Raw genomic sequence first — 19,224 nt, 5'->3', positions numbered from 1 at the left:
AAGAACGAGTGCCAGGGAAGCAGCTAACGCAGGAGTCATGAGAGTGTCAGCAAGTGTACGGGAGTGAACGAGAGAGAGTGAGGGAGAGAGTGATGGCTTCCGGACCCTCTCCTCGCCTCTGCCCCCAGCATGACGTACTATGGGATGAAATACTCCCTTGGTCAGTTGGGGTCAGGTGCCTGAACTGTGTGTCCCAGCACTGCCTGTAGTGAGACAGCGAGAGCTGGGAACGCAGCTGCAGGATCAGAAGGGGAGAAAGACCTTGAATTCAGTGCAGGCATTGCCCAGCGCCAGCTGAGAACTGATCAGTGCTGCTCTCTGCATCCAGGAACAGCTTCCTAGCAGCCACCGTAAGGAGAGTTAACTCCTTCCTGACTGAAACCAGCACTGTCAGCAAGCTCCTTGGATGGTCTGGCACCAAGTTCAAGTGACCAGCTATACCCCTGCTGTGGGGACTTCTCTGCCTGTAGACAGACAGTGACCGTGTTGGAGCATGTGTGTGATGAGTGTTTCTAGACATGGTCAAAATGCAGTTTAACCTTGATCTGATCATACGGATCAGACCAACTGCTGCCGAAACATGTGGCAGCAGCACTGCTCAGTACCATGGGAAACGTTTCGGTCAGTGGTGAAGTGTGTTTCAGTAACACCTGGGGGCTTGGGCTTTTGTCGTTAGGTTTCACAGCAGAGCAGGGATTAGTAGAAATAGGGCTTTGAGAAACTGATCTGCAAACGTGTGACAATAGTTTGATTTTATCTGTGTTTCATTTATTATTCTGAAACAGGATTTTTATGACGTCCCAAGTAAAGAACAGCAGCAGTGCTGGAGATGGTTTTGCCTCTTGGAGGGCAAGTCAGTGACATGTCAGTCATTAGAGAAGGATGGTGCTGAGCCAGAGTCATTTTTTTATCCAGAAGGAGCCAACATGAGGCTTATCCTAAGCACAGGCAACTAGATATGTTGCTGCGGATGCTGCAGCTATCCAGCTGGTGCAGTGGCAGAAGCAGGGAGGAAGGAGCAGAGCCTCCCTTCGAAGATGTGGCAGGGAGGCAGCTGGCTGTTTTCTGGTGAGGGAGTAGGAGATAGATGCCTACATCAGACCCCAGCACCTCCACCCTTTTATAGTCAGTGGAGAAGAACAGCTGTTTTTAGGGCAAGATTCATCCTGTCATAACACAGGAGCTACCACTGAGCAGAGAAATTGTGCCCTGGAAATACTCATTTCTCGCTGTTGGCTCTGAGGGAAATCTGGGGTTACTAGCTCATGTCCAAGCTTTTGCACTGCAGTTGTCTGAAGTTAGGAGAGATGTTCTTCAGCCCCAGTGTCCGTGAGCTACAGCAGGATGAGAACACTGAAATGGTCTTACTTGCATCTTCTCTACCTAAAATCCAGAGTTTTTACCTGCATATGAAATTGTTAAACAGGTACTTGCAGAGCTTGCAGATGACAGGAGCCTGAGTGGAGCATCATGTGGTTGTAATTTTTAAATTTCTTTAATGTAGTTTTAATTTTTTTCTAATGTAATTACATATACAAGCATACAGTACATATATGTAGCTTTATCTCAAAAGTTACATACAGTGACATATTACTGGAATTGGTGTGCTTAAACTATTTTTGTAGCATCAATTCTGTCTTCTTAATGAGGCTGCATAGGACCATCTTCCTTCTAGTTTCTGGAACACATTGTTGAAAATAAAGTCTTTCTAATTCATACCATGTTTTATTTTTCGTCTCTCTACAGTGATTCATCTTTTTCACTGATTTGGCTTTTATTTGATCAAATCTATTTGTTCACTCTTGTCTGGAAGGAAGTAGGATCTGGGACTTCAGGGTCAGTAAACAAACAGGTTGCGCGGTGCGGACACGATGCTTTCTGAGGGACGTCAGGGACCTCTTGGCCACCAGTGGTTCCCGGTTTCTCAGCCCAAGCCAGATGCAGCCTCAGAGAGAGGTGGCCACAAAGGTGTGGAGTAGAGCTGTCCCATTGTTTGACTTGATACATGCCCATCCTCTGGCAACGTGATTATGAAAGGGCTTTAACTGGTCTGCCCTTCGTTCAGTTTTGTTGATCTTGTACTGTGTTGTTCTGTTTTGAAGCTTACGTTTGGTAGAGTAGGTAGGTTATTTGTGGGGGGTTTGCCTTTGGTTTTGTTGGGTTTTTTTTGTTGTTTAGCAGACTGTCCATGATAGAAGCCCATAAAAATGCTCATTTTGTTTCCAAGTTCTTCCTTTTTACGGATTGCCCTTTACCACAGTTGTTGCTGAGACATGTTTTATAAAACACAGAGCAATTTAAAGTGGTAATTACTGCCTTTTAAAACTTCTGATTGCACTTTCTACTTTCAGTACTTGCATTCCAGACTCTTTTCTAGGAGAGGCTTACTTCCATAGCAGTTGCCTGTGTTGAGCCAATAGCTCTGATATCATTTTCCGTTGGTGGCGGTGTGTGTAGTGGCAAGATTGTGAGACATAAGCAATCCCTAAACGAGCTCATAATCATATGGTTGGGTTTTTTTTTCTTGTGTGGTTAAATAAAGGAAATGTTTGATCTGTGCATAGCTCTGCCCTTCTGTGAAGGGTGAGACCAAATGTACATACATTGGTTTTCTCAGGAACATGCTTTAACAACTTTTTGGTTTATTTTCTTGGTTTTGAGCTTGCTGCATTCATAATGTGATTTATTTTTATAGTGAGAGAGCCTTAGAGTTACTCTAGACTTTCTTCGAGCCTGCTCTGCTATCATTAGCTATGACTTTCCTCCTGCAAATGAAATTTTAAAAGACTCACTTTGGAAAATACTGTGTTTGTTCTAAGTGGTATTTTCTGAAAACCTCTTCCTGTTGAATGGTTGCCTTTTCAGAGAGTGTGCATCTTAATATTATTACCAATCAGCTTGATTTCTGCTTTCCTAGCTCCCCCTTTTATTCTGTGTCTGATGCAAAATAACTATTGAGACAGAAGATGTCTGAAAGCAGACTTGGGAAGGAAAGTGGGGGGGGAAGTAATGTCAGATGACTAAAGTTGTAGTAATTACAAAGGGAAAGTATTACAGCTTGTATATCAAGCACTCCCTGTTACACCCCTTGCTCTTGTGTCCCCCAAAATTCCGATCTTCAGCTACTGTCTCGTGGGAAACTTGGTGCCTGTGAAAGCTTCCTTACAGCTACAGGACTGCTCCACCCCCAGCTTGGTGGGAAGAGCAAAAGATGAAGGTGCTTGCAGGAAGTTGCTTGCCCAGTGTTACTGCCAGCAAAATTTAACATTTACTGTGCTGTGCAACTCTATCATCACCTTTTATGCTGCCCAGTGGTGTCGTGGGAACGGGATTACCTGCTGGCGTGAAGTCAGTGTATTAGGTACTACAGTGACATTCAGCCTCTGACCTGTAGCGGGACACTGCTGCTGCCTGGGGGTGTGTGCTAAAAATCATCTCGTTCTTTGGTGCTCCCTCCTGCCGGGCTAATGTTCAGGTGATGTGCTATAGGTCTTCTGAAGGATTAATCATAAGTGGTTAGATTGGATGTAGTGTAACTACCATCATTTTAATTGTATTTTTTTCCACCCCCCAGCTTGGTGATCCATCTATTTTCCCTGCTGTCATCGTGGAGCATGTTCCTAGTGCAGACCTCCTCCACAACTACTCTGGCTTAACCTGCGTGGATGAACCTAGTGACATGATCACTGACAGCTCACTGGACGTTGCAGAAGAGCAAATCATAGAAGATGACGATATCACCCTCACAGGTAGGCAGTAAAAACATTTCTGTGCTGCGGTTTTGCACCAAAATGGCTGTGGCTAATGGTGGAAAAAGCTCGGTGACAAAAATCAACAGGAAACAAAATTGGGGTAATACAAGACGGAGAAAATGGCATTAATACCATTAGCAGGTGGCTTGCGGTCCCAGCTGATAACGGTGAAGAGTGTCATCCAGCAGCAGAGATTAGGTCCTGCTCAGAGTACCAACAAGATTTTATTTTGGTCTCCTTAGGATTTATTTGCTCCTATTTAATGGTTGGTTCTCTATCCCAACTAAAACCAGCACAGTACCTGGGTAAACATACATACCAAAGAGCAGGAATATGCAGCTCGAGATGATGTACTGCTTTTAGCTTCCCGAGGGTGTGTAAAATGTGCACGATGGCGTGGCTTACTGGTATAAGCATGCTCAGCATAGTATTCATTTTGGATCTCTGATAATGTTTAACACCTAAAATCCAGCTGTTGTGTGTAAATGCTGTTAGAAAAGGTAGTCCCAAAGAGAAAACAGTTCTCAAGAGGAAAGCTCCAAGTTACGTGACGGTTTTTTAAAAAAAAACACTGGATGCCTGTATTTGAAGCATTTTTGCAGAACCAGTCTGAAAGGTGGAGTAACGCTGCACAGTGTGAGGATCTGTTTCCGTCCGTGTCTTCTTTCAGCCATTAGGCTCCACCCCTGGATTGTCTCCAGAGCCAGCTTGCTGGTTTCAGTCCTGCTTTTGACGTTGTTTCCAAAGGCATACTCTGATACAGCCTCTTACCGCCAAAAGCAAAACAGAAACTCCACAGAACTTGACAGAAGGAACACTTCACAGGGTAAATTGACATGAGCTCTTCTTAGCAAACGGTTTTATCTGATAAATAGGGCTCCTCTTCTTTTTTTTTTTTTAGTAGTAGTGTATTATCTGCGAACAGACTGTGACCGTACAAATAAGCAGCTGATTATTCAAGAAGTTTTTACATACTTAAACATTATTTCAAGCTGAGACCTCTTGCCAACTATTCACTTGCTATTCATATTAATTATTCACACTGCAACTGGCACTTCCTCAGCGTGTTACTTAAGCACCGCTTAATGCGACCATGTGAATTTTTCGCAGTGGATCGTTCTTACGAATCCATGTTCACTGGAATATGCTGTGTGTGAATTTTTGCTTGCATGAGTAATTGTGAAACTCCACTTTTCGTGAATGCTCTCCTTAACATTTTTTTTTTTTTTTGGCGTTGTTGCTGGTCACATGAGAAGGGTTTGCAAATTGCTGCCAGAGACCGAAAATATGTAATCCTTGTAACCGATGGTGTCCAAGGGTTTCTGGGATACTTCGGAGGCAGACAAGTACGGTATTGTTCCCATCATCCATTGTACTTCAAGCAATCTGGTTTTCTTTAAAGGCAAAGTCCTTCGAAAACCCAGAGCTGCCACTTTGCAGAGATTATTGATGTGAAAGAGACTATCTGTTTCACGCTCTCCATCCCACGAGCTACTTTTTCACACTCTCTGTCCCACTAGCTACTGTGTGTGCTGTGAGTTTCCTTGGAAAGGAAAGTGCTTGGTTTTGCAGCGCTGGATGAGCCCAGGCCAGGCAGGGACCAGCGGCGCTGCTGAAAGCTCCTCCTGGGGATGCAAGGCGGGCAGCACCGGCAGCTCAGCCCCCAGTTTCTGGCAGGGAGCCATCCTGCCTGACTCAAACGTGGCAGAATTTGGGGGCCCAGGGGTGCGAAGGCAATCCATGAGGTGAGGAGAGGGTGCTGGGGAAGGAGGCCTCTGTCACCTCCCTGCCTGCTGCAGTCAAGGTTCGGCTGTGGTCCCAGCTGCCCGCTTGAAGGTTGAGGCTGCTGTGGAAGAGATCCGGTGCAGGCATGGCTTGCTGTAGGCTGCCTCTGCAATGGGACTAATCATAACTGAAATTTCCCACCTACTCCTGTTTTTCAACCTTTTTTTTTTTCCCCCTCCCTTCTTTGAAGTTCCCCTCTATTTTTTTTCATGGGGCGTGTTTGGTCTCTGCAGTGAAACGCGTTGTTTTGCCCTTTGAAGTTTGTACCGGTCTTTTCAGTCGCTTCCACGTTACGCCTTTGAGAAAGGATCAGACATTATAAAGACTCTACTAATTCCACAATAATATATTCATAAGACTGAAGTCCACAGCAAAACGAAACTGAAACCATCATCGTTTGTGACTAAACATCGCATAGAAATAGCTGCTTAATGTGAAGGATTTGGGTTTTTTTAAACTTAGCGTTTTTTTAGTCCCGTTTTATGATTCTGTCATCTATTAAGCTTCTCTCTTCTTCTGAACTAACAGAAATTAGCAGTAGGTCTCCTGAAACTGAAGCAATTAGTTTTTAGGGATGATGGATGCTGGTGGGTTTTTTTCCATCTGTGGAATGTAGCTTCAGCTCTTCAAAACCACAACTATCACAACGTGGGTGATTACTTACCAGTAGTGTAAATTATAGCCAGCAGATAACTGTAAGAACAGCATCTGTTTCACACGCAACCTTGCTGAAAGATGGCTGACAACCAGCTTTTTAGATATGTTAAGGCTTACAGTTTAATTTTTGTGTAATGTATAGTCAGACTTGTCTTAATACTGTCCTCTTCAAAACCCCTTTTCCCTGGAAAAACTGCAATGGCAATTTACATGGTCACTTTGTTGCCAGTATTATAGGACTTCAAATGATTAATCATCATGTAGTGAAGGGTGATTAAGAAAATTAATAGGAGCATCTGGCTGTGACTGAAGTTTTATCTCTAAAGAGAATATCGAATTTTATTTTATTTTTCTGAAAAATACAGGGGATATTGTTTTGTGCAGAATAAATTCTAGGCCAGATTATCAAGTTGTAAAATTTGCTACAATTTATTTACCTTCTTAATATAACAAATTACAATTACAAGATATGTAGGAAGGAGGAACTAACTGGGTTATGTAAGTACTGAAAAAAATTTTCTCATTAGTATTTTTTTTTTAACTTTGCCATGTCTATACAGTTTAGTGTAGAAAAATAACAGTTAATCAAACTCTGCCACTTTGCCGTTCACCTGTTCTGGTGTTGTTTTGACAGGATCAGGGAAGTGGCAGCACTGAGACAGTCTGGGGGCATGAGGGAGGAGGGACAGAAAATTTGCATTTAGATGCCCCGTGCCCTGGTCTGAATCAGGAGCGTGAAAGTGTGTGTCTTCGTAGATCGATAATGGTGCTTAGTAACTGTTGCAGAAGTCATTTTACAGCATTTCTGCTGTAAAGTTGGGTAGTGTCGTGGTTTAACCTCGGCTAACGATTAAGTACCATGCAGCTGCTTGTGTGGAGGAGGAGTACTGGAGGAAAAGACAAGGAAGCTCGTGAATTGTGATAAGAACAATTTAATAATTGAATATAAATCAGTGTTATAGTGCTGATAATAATATTAACAATACTACTACTAATACGATTGCTCATCACCCACTGGTCGATGCACAGCCAGGTCCTGAGAAGCGAGTCAGAGCCTGAGCCCGAGAGTGATTGCAGCAGAGGCCAAGTGAGCCCCACGAGCAAAAGCACAACTGGGAAAGCCAACTGACTTGCCAATTCGCTAGCACATGAGCAAGCTAGCTAACAAGTGAGCAAGCAAAGGAGCCATGGCCCCTTGGCCCACTCCCTGCTTATGTACTGAGTATGACATACTATGGAATGAAACCCCCCTTCAGTCAGTCTGGGTCAGCTGTCTGAACCGTGTGTCCCCCCACACTGCCTGTAGCAAGAGGGTTGGGAACACCGGTGCAGTACCAGAAGCGGAGACAGACCTTGAGTTTGTGCAAACACGCATTAGCACCACCGAGAGAAGCAGAGAGAGACCTTGAATTTGTGCAAACACGCCTTAGCACCACCGAAAAAGAAACCCTTATCACTGCTATTGTCAGGGCAAATCCAAAACACAGCCTGATACCAGCCACTGTGAAGAAAATTAACTGTCCTGGCTACAACCAGCACAGGTGGCGTTTGGCTTGTACATTTGGCGAAACTCCAGCATTCGTGGCTCAAGCCAAGCTGGTCAGGTAGGAAAAAGAAGGCAAGGAGGTGTCAGGTGCTGCACTCCTGCACCGACCCTGCATCTTCAGTGGTCATTTATGATGCTTTAAAGAAATCCAGAGAGCTAGATAGGTGGAAACAGAACCCCATGGTTGTTAATCTATGAGGATTTTTAGTTGATGTCACTCTCAGGAAGGCCATCAGCCATCAGGAGGTTGGCACTCTCCAGAGCTGCCAGCCACTGGGGATGCGACGGGAGCGAGATGGGGCTGCCAAAAGCAGCATAAAGCTCTCAAAAAAGAGGCTAGGCAGGCGCAGGGAAAGCAGGGCTTTGGGCTGAGGCAGGGAGCTTCCAGTGTGAGGCAGTTTCTTTCTCCACCGGGTGAGAGGAGCAGAAGGCTGTGTTTGGGCAAGCCTCGCGCCAACGGCCAGTGCTGATTCACAGCGAACCTGGATTGGCAGTAGCTGGGCTGTGATCGGTGTACAGGTACAGAGGCTTACGTTCATGGCTTGCTTAGATAAACAGAAACTTGTAGAGTACCCTGGGAAAAAAATCAACTTACTTTTGGGTGTGGTGTCCCCTCCCCTTCTGTTTTTCTCACCCCTTTTTTCTTCCCTCTTTTTTCATTTTTCCTTTTTTCTTTCCCTCTATTTTCTTTTCTCCCCTCTTGGTGTGTGGGGTTTTTTTTGGTTGTTTTTTTTTAAGTTTCTATCTACTTAAGATAACATCTGAAACCTGATGCTTCTCAGAAATGACCTCTCCCACCACTGTTATTTCAGCTCTGACTTTGCCAAAGTGTACCAAATAAGCTATTTCATCCCATTTCTTCTTAAATTTGTGACTGTATCCTAACTGCCCATTATTGTAATACTTTCTTCAGCACTAAGAGGAAAACTAAAATAACAGACATCAGCTTGCCTTTGGTAGCCGAGTTGGGTATCTCTGAGCGCTGTCTCAAGATGGGTGATGTGAATTAGCACTTTGCCACCAGGACAGAGGGGTGGTCCTTCATCTCCTCTGTGCAGTATCCCACACCTCGTTTGTGTTAGCTCTTGAGCTCTGGTAATTCAACTTCCTAGCCAGCAAAACACCAAAAAACTGCTTTTTAGACCTTTGATAAAACTGAATTGTCTCACTGCGTGACAAAAAAGCCTGAAGCCTGGCTTGTGTTAAGTGTCAGGAGTTTGGATTATGAGCAGGGGCAGAGATGGGAGGAAGAACCACAGCCCTTGTTTTTTAAGCAACAGGGAAATACTAATTTAGCTCAAACCACCTTGTGAAGTCATCATCTCAGAAGAGGCTTGAGGGGTGTTAGCAACGGATTGGTGTGGAAAGGTGTTAGCAAGGGCATTAATGTGGTTAAGAAACTTAACTTCTTAATCAAATTATATTAATTTCTGTGTTTACATTATTGATATGTGTCTATGTTTACATTATTGATATGACTATTACAAGTTCCTTTCCTTAGTCTTGGATATGAAAGGTTGATTTTTAGCCACACAGCATGACATCGATGTAAAGTTGGCAACCTCTTCCTTGCCTGGCATTGCTCAGAGTGAAGAATTGTCTGTGCTCCGTCACCTCAGCACCTGAAAGCAAGTGGTTTGCTGCTTGTACAGCTCTCGCCCAGGAAGGAGCAAACAGCAGCTGCTCCCTCCTCCCCACCTGCAGCATGGAGAACCAGGGGGTACCGCTGCTGGCTTTTAAATTGTTTGTGGCAGCGTAAACCAGCCCCGCTCAGTGGCTTCGGCTGAGCTGCATCATGGTGGGTTACCTGCCTGTCTGGTCAAACAATGTCACAGAATCGCAGAATCATAAAAGACCTTTAAGATCATCAAGTCCAACCATTAACCTAACATGGCCAAGTCCACCCCTAAACCAGAACTGATGATAGCTGCCTTGGCAGCGCGGTGTACCTGTATTTCGGGTGACACCCTTATGGTGGTCTTCATTCCGCTGGTACAGGGGTAGTGGGAAGTTCCCATCCAGACAAAATGTAAAACCAAGAGCCATGAGGTCGGCACCGCTAGGCCAAGCGTGAGCATGCCTGCAGACTGCATGGGCTGTGCTTGGTGCAGTCTCCTCTGCAGCTGGCCAGGCATTCCCTAGGGATGCTGTTTGGCTCCTGAGGCTAAGACTCTGCGGCTGAACTCCTGAGCCTGCAAGCTGCACAACAAAAGTGTCAGCAGTTTGCTGCCCCATCTCTCTGCCTTCCCAAACCCCGGGATCTTAGTCTGTGCTCGCTGCCTTCCCTTTTCTCTTCATGCTACCCTCCTCCCCAGCTCTGCATTTCTCATTTCTGTTTGGAGATGTCAGCCAGAAGGTGCAGGTCCTGAACTGTCTGAGTGTGTGTGCAAGACGTGGAGTGGAGGGGGTCCTGTAGACAACAGAGTGAATAGCTGTGTGGGTCAGGGATTCACAACGCCCATCTACTTTTTTCTGGCTTAACCTGAGCCTCTGATGCTTGGGGCATGGTAGGACTAAGGTCGAGAAAAAAATCCTGAAGGTAAGGAAGCTTCTCCTGAGCTCCATGTGCTGCCTTGTAAATCACAGCTGGGTGGAGAAGGCAGGGCTGATGTGTGAATGCCTGCATTCATCATTGCCCTCTCCTAATGGTACGATTGCTGAAGCTGAGATATTTGGGGTAAAAGTGGTGTTTTCTTATTTGACTAGATTTTAACTGTCTGATCGTTTAGTGCTAGTGAGCTGAGTGCTTTGTTGTTATGGTAATATTTTGATTTTTTTAATTAAGTATAGAAATTCTGGCATAAACCTTTTACTTACATGCAAAGAAGAAATGTTCCAAGGTCACTATGTTGTGTTTTATGGTGCATTTTTGCTGGCTCAGTCAGTCTGTCTCCTTTTTTTTTCCTCCCAGCCCTTTTTTTTTCTTTTTGTGTTTGCCCCACCCAAAATTCCTCAAAGTTAAACACAGAGGGTGTGAAGCTGACTCATTACTGGACTGAGAATGTAACTGAGGTTCATTGGTGTCCTAGGAAGGGGAATACTAATGCAGCTCTTCGTACTGCTTTGGTAGGTGCAAGTGAATTCCCCAGTGGAGCTTCAAATTCCTGTCAAAGGATAAGGAAGCTTGCCCCGTGCATTTCCATCCAACAAAGAGTAAAAGAGTGTGCTAAACAGTTCTAAAGGTTTACAGTACCAGCTACTGGAACTAACATCTAATTTACTTGTCATGCTATAATTATATTTTTTTAAAAAATCATACTCCTCCAGTCAAACCAATGTTATCTTCTTGGACAGCTGTTACTTTGCAAAATGATGTTTTATTGGATTTTTTTGCTGTGTAGCTTTAGATGACCTTAATTACAAATTAATACTCAAAAGCTTTGGATTTCTGTAATGACCACCCTGATGAGATTGATGAGAGGTTGTCTACTAGCCCAGATTTTTTAGGTTTGCCAGCCCTCTGTATTGCTTTTCCTGTTTTATGGTTTGTCTAGTGTGTTCCTGGAGGCTGCACGGTTAGCCCTACCTGCAGTCCTCATGGATTTGAATGGTATAGGGTTGAGTTACACTTTTAGATCATATGAGCTCATACAGAACTTGTGGAATGTTTTCTTGCCTACCCTCCAGGCTAAATGAATGGATGCTTTTGGTGAGCATCTCTTAATTATTGAATTCCCTTCCTTTGCACCATCGTAAGAAGAAATTAGCAATGTTGTGTTTTTTTAAAGGATGCCATCTGGAATATTGTTTCTGGTAGTGACATTTCTTAGGGTTCCTGGGTGTTTTGTTTTTCTGCATGTGCTTGATCAGAAAAGAGAGGGGTTAGAAAAATGAGGCAGGAAAAAAAAGGGTTGTCTTTGGGATTTTTAATAAAAATGAAGTGTATTACATAAATGAAATGACTGCAGCATGCTTTTTCTCCTCAGCTAACTTGTTACTGCTCATCTAGTAGAAGACCGTGGTTACCACGTTTTTTTTCCCCCTCTAGAAATGAAATAGGAATAAATACCATGTTACGCTTTCAGTCCCATTGGCAGCTTGTTAAGAATTAATGTTTCTCTCTTGCTTATAGTTGAAGCATCTTGTCATAATGGAGTTGAAACAATGGAAACAATCGAGGCTGCTGAAGCACTTCTCAATATGGATTCTCCTGGACCTATGTTGGATGAAAAAAGAATAAGTAAGTTTTTTATGCAAGGAAATCCCATCTGTGTTTGCCCTATTTGTTTATGAAAGAAGGAAGGATTCAGTGCAGCATGGCTGCATGGAATTAGTAAGATTATTTTGCTTCTGGGTAGACTTTATGTACCTAGTTTGGATATCAGAAATCCAGTGTTGTATGCAGTGAAGGATTTCATTGCCAGGCCAGAGATGAACAGGTAAGGAAAGAATCAAAGATTCTTCTTCCCCGGAAGAACTTCTTCCTGATATTTAATCTAAACCTCCCCACTTTCAATTTAAACCCGTTACCCCTTGTCCTGTCACTACAGGCCCTTGTAAAAAGTCCCCCCCAGCTTCCTTGTAGCCCCTTCAGGCACTGGAAGGCGCTATAAGGTCTCCCCGGAGCCTTCTCTTCTCCAGGCTGAACAAGCCCAACTCTCTCAGCCTGTCCCCATAGCAGAGGTGCTCCAGCCCTCTGAGCATCTTCGTGGCCTCCTCTGGACTCACTCCAACCAGTCTATATCCTTCTGATGTTGAGGGCGCCACAGCTGGATGCAGCACTCCAGGTGGGGTCTCAATATATTCCATTATGAGCTAGTAGTCTTTCCCATTAAGGCCTTAAGTGTCGCATTTTTATTTTATTTAATTTTTAATTTTTTTTTTTCCTGTGGAAAAATAGCTTTTAAAAGTCCTCATGGCTGTGTGAAAATATTTCTATTGTCCCTTTCCCTTAAGCAACTATGTTTGGCACAACCGAAGATGATGATATGGTGGCTCCTATTACACACGTGTCAGTCACGCTGGATGGGATCCCTGAGGTGGTGGAAGTTCACCAAGCCCCAGACGCTTATGCTGAATCACCAGAGACTCCAGAATTTGAACAACCAAAGAAGAAAAAAGGTAAGATGCTTCTGGAGAACAGCAGCGTGGAGTAGGAGAGCAGTGGGTGGCATGCTCACCTCCTCAGATTCCAGTGTCTGGAGTCATTCTGGGTGTCAGGTCAAAATAACAGAGTGCACTCAGCTAGAAATACAGGGAAAGTGTTTTCTTACTGGGTAGTGGGAGCACAGGTACCGATGCTTAGATACTAATGGTGCTGGAGAATTAGCAGTGACAGCTTATCCTGCAGGAAACATGAATCTCTGCTTGGTCCTGTTTGCAGTTTCTTTTTTAGAGCAGAATTGCAATAGAAGCTGTAGAGCTTTCGTTAATGTGAATCCTGAAGTCCTTTAATTAGCTGTTACTTAGCTTCAAGTAAAGATATTTGATTGGTTCAGAATATGGGATGAGAATGAGGAGGTTGTGGTTTTTGGTGTGGTTTTTTTGTTTTTTTTTTTTTAGCTTTTCTCAAATATGAATGGTTTAATTTTATATATTTTTTTTTAGATAGCTGCAGGCTATAGTAAGTGTTGGTCCCATTTCCAGTAGATAACATTTTCACAGTACCCACTGAGCGATGTTCCATTGGAGTTGATGCGGTGCCAAAAAGCAGTGAAGTGGTGTTAGACCTTCTGCTTCTGTTTTCCCACCCTGCTTCAGCGTGGGCTCCATCAGAGGTCCTGAAGCTGATGTCTGCTTCAGGGGGAAGAGGCATGGTCATGCAGTGTTGGCAATGCAAGGTGCTGTTGCAACAAATTAAAAAGAAAACCCAAGAAAAATAAACCAAGTGAGTTTCTGTAACTAATCCTAGCGCTGAATTGGAGCATTAGGACTTTGACAGGTTCCTTGGTGAAATAAAAACCTTCCAGAACAGGGCTCCTGCTTTTTTTCTGAATGAGAGTGCTTTTTTGCTACTATTTCCAAATGTTGGGGGTTGTTATCTTGAAGAGAGAGTGTATTGGCCTGTGGAGATCTTGGGGAAGGCTCCTTGGCCCCAGAAGTGTGTCACGGGTCTGGTAGGGATGGGTGTGGGTTGGGAAGTCTCTGATTCCCGTAAGAAAGCTGAACTGAAACTGCTGTGGAGGAGAGCTTTACCAGCAGCTGCTCTGAGAGTGCTGCTGGGGAAACTACTGTGTTGTGCACTCGACTGCAAGATAACCAGCCGTAAGAGGATTTTAAACTGTTTTGTTTTGTTCTTTTATTTTCTTTTCTTCTTCTTTTTAATGTTGCCTGTTATGTGGGTCAAAACAAGGAGCCTCTGTCTGCCAGACATGTAACCTCTTTGGCTTGATGCTTTCATACCCTCTTTTGTGTTGTGCTTCTGCTTACTCCCACTCCTTCCTCCTCCCTAGGTGTAGGTTAGAAAACAAATTGTTTCACAGAAAATGTGTGTTTGAGTTAGGTTGGATAAAAAAAACACTAGAAAAGATGCATCAGCTTGGTGTTTCATGAACTACTAGTTTTCAGTGAAGTTGAGACTTCATGAGGTAGCTGGTATGGTCTAAGTAATCCTGAAGTGTTACTTCCAAATGCCCAGCCAGGGGTTTGTAAGGCTTTGCTGTACAATAATTACTGCAAAATGTTATTGAAGTGCGATTCATTTAACTCCCTTTGGTCAGTTTTGTGGCATGTCGAAGGACTGTGGTTATTCTGCCCTACCCATACCACTCTAGCATACATAACCCATCAGCTAAACTTAGAGAGTTGCATCAGCTAACTGAGCCGGAATGGTGCTGCCAAGTAAATCTCCAACAAAATGTTCTCCAGTAGTGATGGGGTGCTTTAATTTCCTTTCCTTGTGGGCCTTATTGCTGCAGCAGGAGACCTGTACCCACCCATCTGCTCAACTCCAAACCCGTGTTCAGCATGATGTTTGTACTCGTGAATGTCTGAGCTGCTGAACTATGGATCAGAAAGACAGGAAAAACAAAGGGATGTCAGACAAAGAAACTTGGAAATTTGCTGTACTAATACCTCCATTCCCATTTTTCTTATGGGAGGTATCTGGCAGTAGGTATAACCTAAGTTTTATACACGTTATATTTTAGATATATACTGTTTATTATATTTTTACATAAATTATATATTTTTAAGCAAAAGCCACTTTAAAAAGTGCAAGTAAATATCTTGAGCTTTTCCTGGTATTGTATAAAATATTTAATCAGGATGAGCATCTCACTTCCTAAATGTCACGATAACTTGTAGCATGAATTTCTAACCTGAGCTGTTTTTGTCAACCATGGAATTAGGCAAGTGGAAATACCAATTATAAATTCAACTAGCTGTGCAAAATTACAGTAGCCCCACAGAGGGTTTAGCTTTTGCGCATTCTGCATTCTTCCTCTTTGTAAAATTCTCTCCTAAAAAGGAATTTAGTGATGTACTCTGAAAGGTAACAAATTCATGCTCTATTGAACCAAAGGAGGAAGTGTGCTAAGGTTTAATTTGCTTTCAGAAAACATCTTCTTTTAAACAAAGGAAATGTATCTTGTGTGTCTTTGTGTTTTTGATGGTATCACTCAGTGCCTGGAGATTGTAGCTCACGCTGCAGTCTAAAACCATCATCTTAAGTATCTCTAGCCCAGATATAGAGCAGTAACATCAATACCTTTCTGTAAATGAGTTTCACATTCTTCACTGATCACTAATTTTGGGTGGGTGTGTGGCAGAGAAGTAGTCTAGGCTGAGGTAAGAGAGCCTAAAATTAGTGTAATAGTAGCATTCATATTTAGTAGCCTAGGTTATCCCTAATCAGAAGTGCACGTTTCCGGAAGCTGACCAGTAGTAGTTCAGTCAGAGAGTCATAGAATCTTTAGTTTGGAAAAGACCTTTAAGATCATCAAGTCCAACCCTTAACCTAACACTGGCAAGTCCACCACTAACCCAGGTCCCTGAGCACCACATCCACACGTCTTTTAAATACCTCCAGGGATGGTGACTCAACCACTTCTCTGGGCAGCCCTTTCCAATGCCTGACAACCCTTTTGGCGAAGAAATTTTTCCTAATATTCAACCTAAACCTCCCCTGGTGCAACTTGAGGCCGTTTCCTCTTGTCCTATCACTTTTCACTTGGGAAAAGAGACCAACACCCATGTCGCTACAAGCTCCTTTCAGGTAGTTGTAGAGAGTGATAAGGTCTCTCCTGAGCCTCCTCTTCTCCAGGCTACACAATCCCAGCTTCCTCAGCCACTCCTCATAGGACTTGTGCTCCAGACCCTTCCCCAGCTCCGTTGCCTTTCTCTGGACACACTCCAACACCTCAGTGTCTGTCTTGTAGGGAGGGGCCCAAAACTGAACACAGGATTTGAGGTGTGGCCTTACCAGTGACCAGTATAGAGGGACAATCACTGCCCTATTTCTGCTGGCCACACTATTTCTGATACAGGCCAGGATGCCATTGGCCTTTTTGGCTACCTGGGCACACTACTGACTCATATTCAGCCAGCTATCAACTGACACTCCCAGGTCCTTTTCCACCAGGCAGCTTTCTAGCCCCTTGTCCCCAGGCCTGTAGCGCTACAGGGGGTTGTTGTGACCCAAGTGCAGGATGTGGCACTTGGCCTTGTTAAACCTCATACAGTTGGCTTTGGCCCATGGATCCAGATCCCTCTGTAGAGCCTTCCTACCCTCAGGCAGATCAACTCTCCTGCCCAACTTCATGTTATCTGCAAACTGTATTGAGGGTGCACTCGATCTTCTCTCCAGATCATTGATAAAGATGTTAAACAGAACTGGCCCAGCACTGAGCCCTGGGGACACCACTTGTGACCGGCTGCCAACTGGATTGAACTCCATTCACCACAACACTTCAGCAACCAACTTTTCCAGGAGAATGCTGAGCATTCTTAATATGACAGTATAGTTTGTTGCTGTCAGTGGAGACTTCCAATGTATTAAAGTAGCAGACAATCTTGGTATATCCCTAAATTCCATTTTAGTGATGAGTGAACCAGATAGCGCTCTGTATTTTATCTAGCTTTTCCTGTTCAAACTCTTGCTCATGGTTAATAGCTTATTCTTCTAATCTAATGTTTTAGGTGCTCATAAAGAGTACCACAGAAATTTCCATGGTAGACAGACTTTGGAAAAGTCAGCATAGTCTTTACTAGAAGTACACTAAGAGCATAGGGGATCCAGTCCTCCTGTAGAAATTGAAAAAGTGCAGCGTAGAACTTAGCTCCTGACTTAATAGAAATTGAATGCTCTCCGAATTGGGGAAACAAATTTCTTCCCTATTTAGGTCCTTGCTCTTTTTTATTTCCTTTTTTTAAGCTGCAGTTTGACTTACTGGTGGTTTATTTCAGGGAAGAAGCCAAAACCGTCTCGTCCCGAGTCCCCTACTACAACTCCAAACATATCTGTGAAAAAGAGAAACAAAGATGGAAAGGGTAAGTCAAAGAGTTGTCACTGAAAAAACATTGTTTCTGAGTGACCTGTAAAAAAGAAAACATTTGTGATTCAAAAAGAAAATGTTTGCTAATTTTCTTGTGATGTCAAAGCAGGTCTTGTGCTCAGGGGTAGTTAACATCTCTTCTTCAGGCAAGTGAAAAACGAGTGCACAAGATTTCGTGGTAAAATACCCAGTTCCTAGGGAGAATAACGTATTTGTCACTTTAGCAGGAAGGGTTCTTGGAAACTCTTTGAGCCCCCCGCAGAGGCTGCTGTGTTTTGAGTGAAGTCTTGAGGAGTGCTTTGCATTGTATAAGGGTTTCTTGGACTGTCGTTATTTTGACAGATGATCTTTGAAAACGTTTTCCATCTGTGTGTGTCTAATTCTGCTTGGGGAGCTAATCCAGGCTGCCAGTTGGCAGCAGGAAGTACCAAGCCCTGAATTTTGAGAAAAGTTACAACACAGCTTGAAGGCTCGGGCAGAAAACTTGGCGTTTTGATACTTCTTTCATTCCTCCTGTGTTTAAAAGGAAGAAATAAAATAAATAACCACATAACTGATACAATAAATCATTTCCTCCAGACTGAAGCATTCAGTTTTGTCACCAGCTCGGTTGATTTGCTCTTGGGTGCAGCACCCGCGCCTGGGTTGGCGTTTGAATGGCAGCCTGATGCCGGGCCCTCCTTCTGCTGCGCTCAGCAGGAGCTGGCAAGGAGCTTCCCCTGTGCCACCGCAAGTGCCTGCCTGCCCGCCTGGGGTACTTCCCCCGAGGGAAGCCAGCCAAACCTGTAAGGTGGGGGACATAAGAATGTCAGCCTCCTTTGAAATTGGGGAAAATCGCCACACTGAAAAATGAGTATGGGTGGGATTTTTTTCTTTAAAGAGAGATTTTGCTCAATAACGGGAAATAAAGGCCTGTTTGCAAACAATAAATATTTAACAGGTTAATGCCAGCAATTTTGAGTATGCTTTTTTGCTGGGGGGTTTATTTATTTATTATTAAACCCTGATTTTTAAGTAAAAATAGAAAAAAACAGTAGCAGAAGAACCCCCAAGTAGTGCTCAAATGAGCTAACAGAAAATATTGAAGCAGCTAGCCACAAAATTAAAAGGCAAAAGAATCTAATGTTTCTGTCGACGATAGTAGGGCTACCTCATATTTCACATTCGCCCGTTGTTACAAAATTGCTAAATCAGAAGGAATTAAAAAAGACTGTGTTGCCCAAAACCACTGCCTGTTATGAAAAATGCTGCCACAGAAGCATTTGTAGCATTTTGAGGAACATAGTAGTGAAAGGGATGTTAATACAACCAGCCCTGGCAGGGAAGCAGCTGGAAAATCTTGAATGTTGCCTGGCTCTCAGTATCCGCCGTGTTCCCCTGAGGGGAACACATATGCTGAAATACCACACCCTCCATATAACAATTGGATGTGATGTATGGAGAAAACTTAGTTTCTACGAATTTCTTCTTCTGCTGTGACTCACTGGAGATTAAGAATTCTGCCTGTGAGTAAAGCAGACATGCAGACAATCCTCTTCACAGCAATTTTCAGTGGCTAAAACAGTGACAGATTTTGAGACTGCCTTGATGTGGCTGAGCATTTTTAGTCTAGACTACAACAAAAGCATCCAGGATTAGGTGGTAAGTGGCTGGGAATGCTCTCACTCCTGGCTGACATTGTGCCTTGCTTAAGCAGTCTTAACCTTTGCCTTAAGTTTGATGTAAGCTGGGAGACATTTGTTGCCAAAGGCAGTGTTTTTTCTCTAGGGATGCTTGCTTTTCAAGTTTCCACCTGCCGAAGGAGCTGTTAACATTTTGTACTGCCAGTGCTGACAACTTTGCTGAATATTTGCAAAATACAGATTGTAATACAGTAGTATGGGAGCTGTGATTTCTGAGACACCTCCTTTTGTTGAAAAAAAGTTCAGACTGGGCGTTACTCAAGTCGAAAAAACGGCTGGGTTAAATTGAAGCTAACAAAAGAGATTCTGTCACCTTCTGGTGCACTGGGCATCACTTACTATGCAACTTCATAGAATCATAGAATGGT

General features: G+C 43.6%; 1 protein-coding gene across 1 annotated transcript; it reads left to right on the top strand.

Moving 5' to 3' along the window:
* Nucleotides 1–518: 518 nt before the first annotated feature.
* LOC104513852 (ETS-related transcription factor Elf-1-like) lies at nt 519–17,169 on the top strand (the record flags this gene model as incomplete). Its single annotated transcript, XM_010157346.1, has 6 exons — nt 519–621; nt 1,814–1,968; nt 3,575–3,749; nt 11,813–11,920; nt 12,637–12,801; nt 17,086–17,169. Coding segments are annotated over exons 1-6 (790 nt in total), but the record flags the coding sequence as incomplete, so codon positions are not given.
* Nucleotides 17,170–19,224: the final 2,055 nt, after the last annotated feature.

Source organism: Eurypyga helias, unplaced genomic scaffold (genome assembly GCF_000690775.1).
Source record: "Eurypyga helias isolate BGI_N326 unplaced genomic scaffold, ASM69077v1 scaffold14780, whole genome shotgun sequence".
Lineage (NCBI taxonomy): Eukaryota > Metazoa > Chordata > Aves > Eurypygiformes > Eurypygidae > Eurypyga > Eurypyga helias.
The sequence above is the reverse complement of the archived record's forward strand: the minus strand, read 5'-3'. Positions and strand labels throughout refer to the sequence as shown.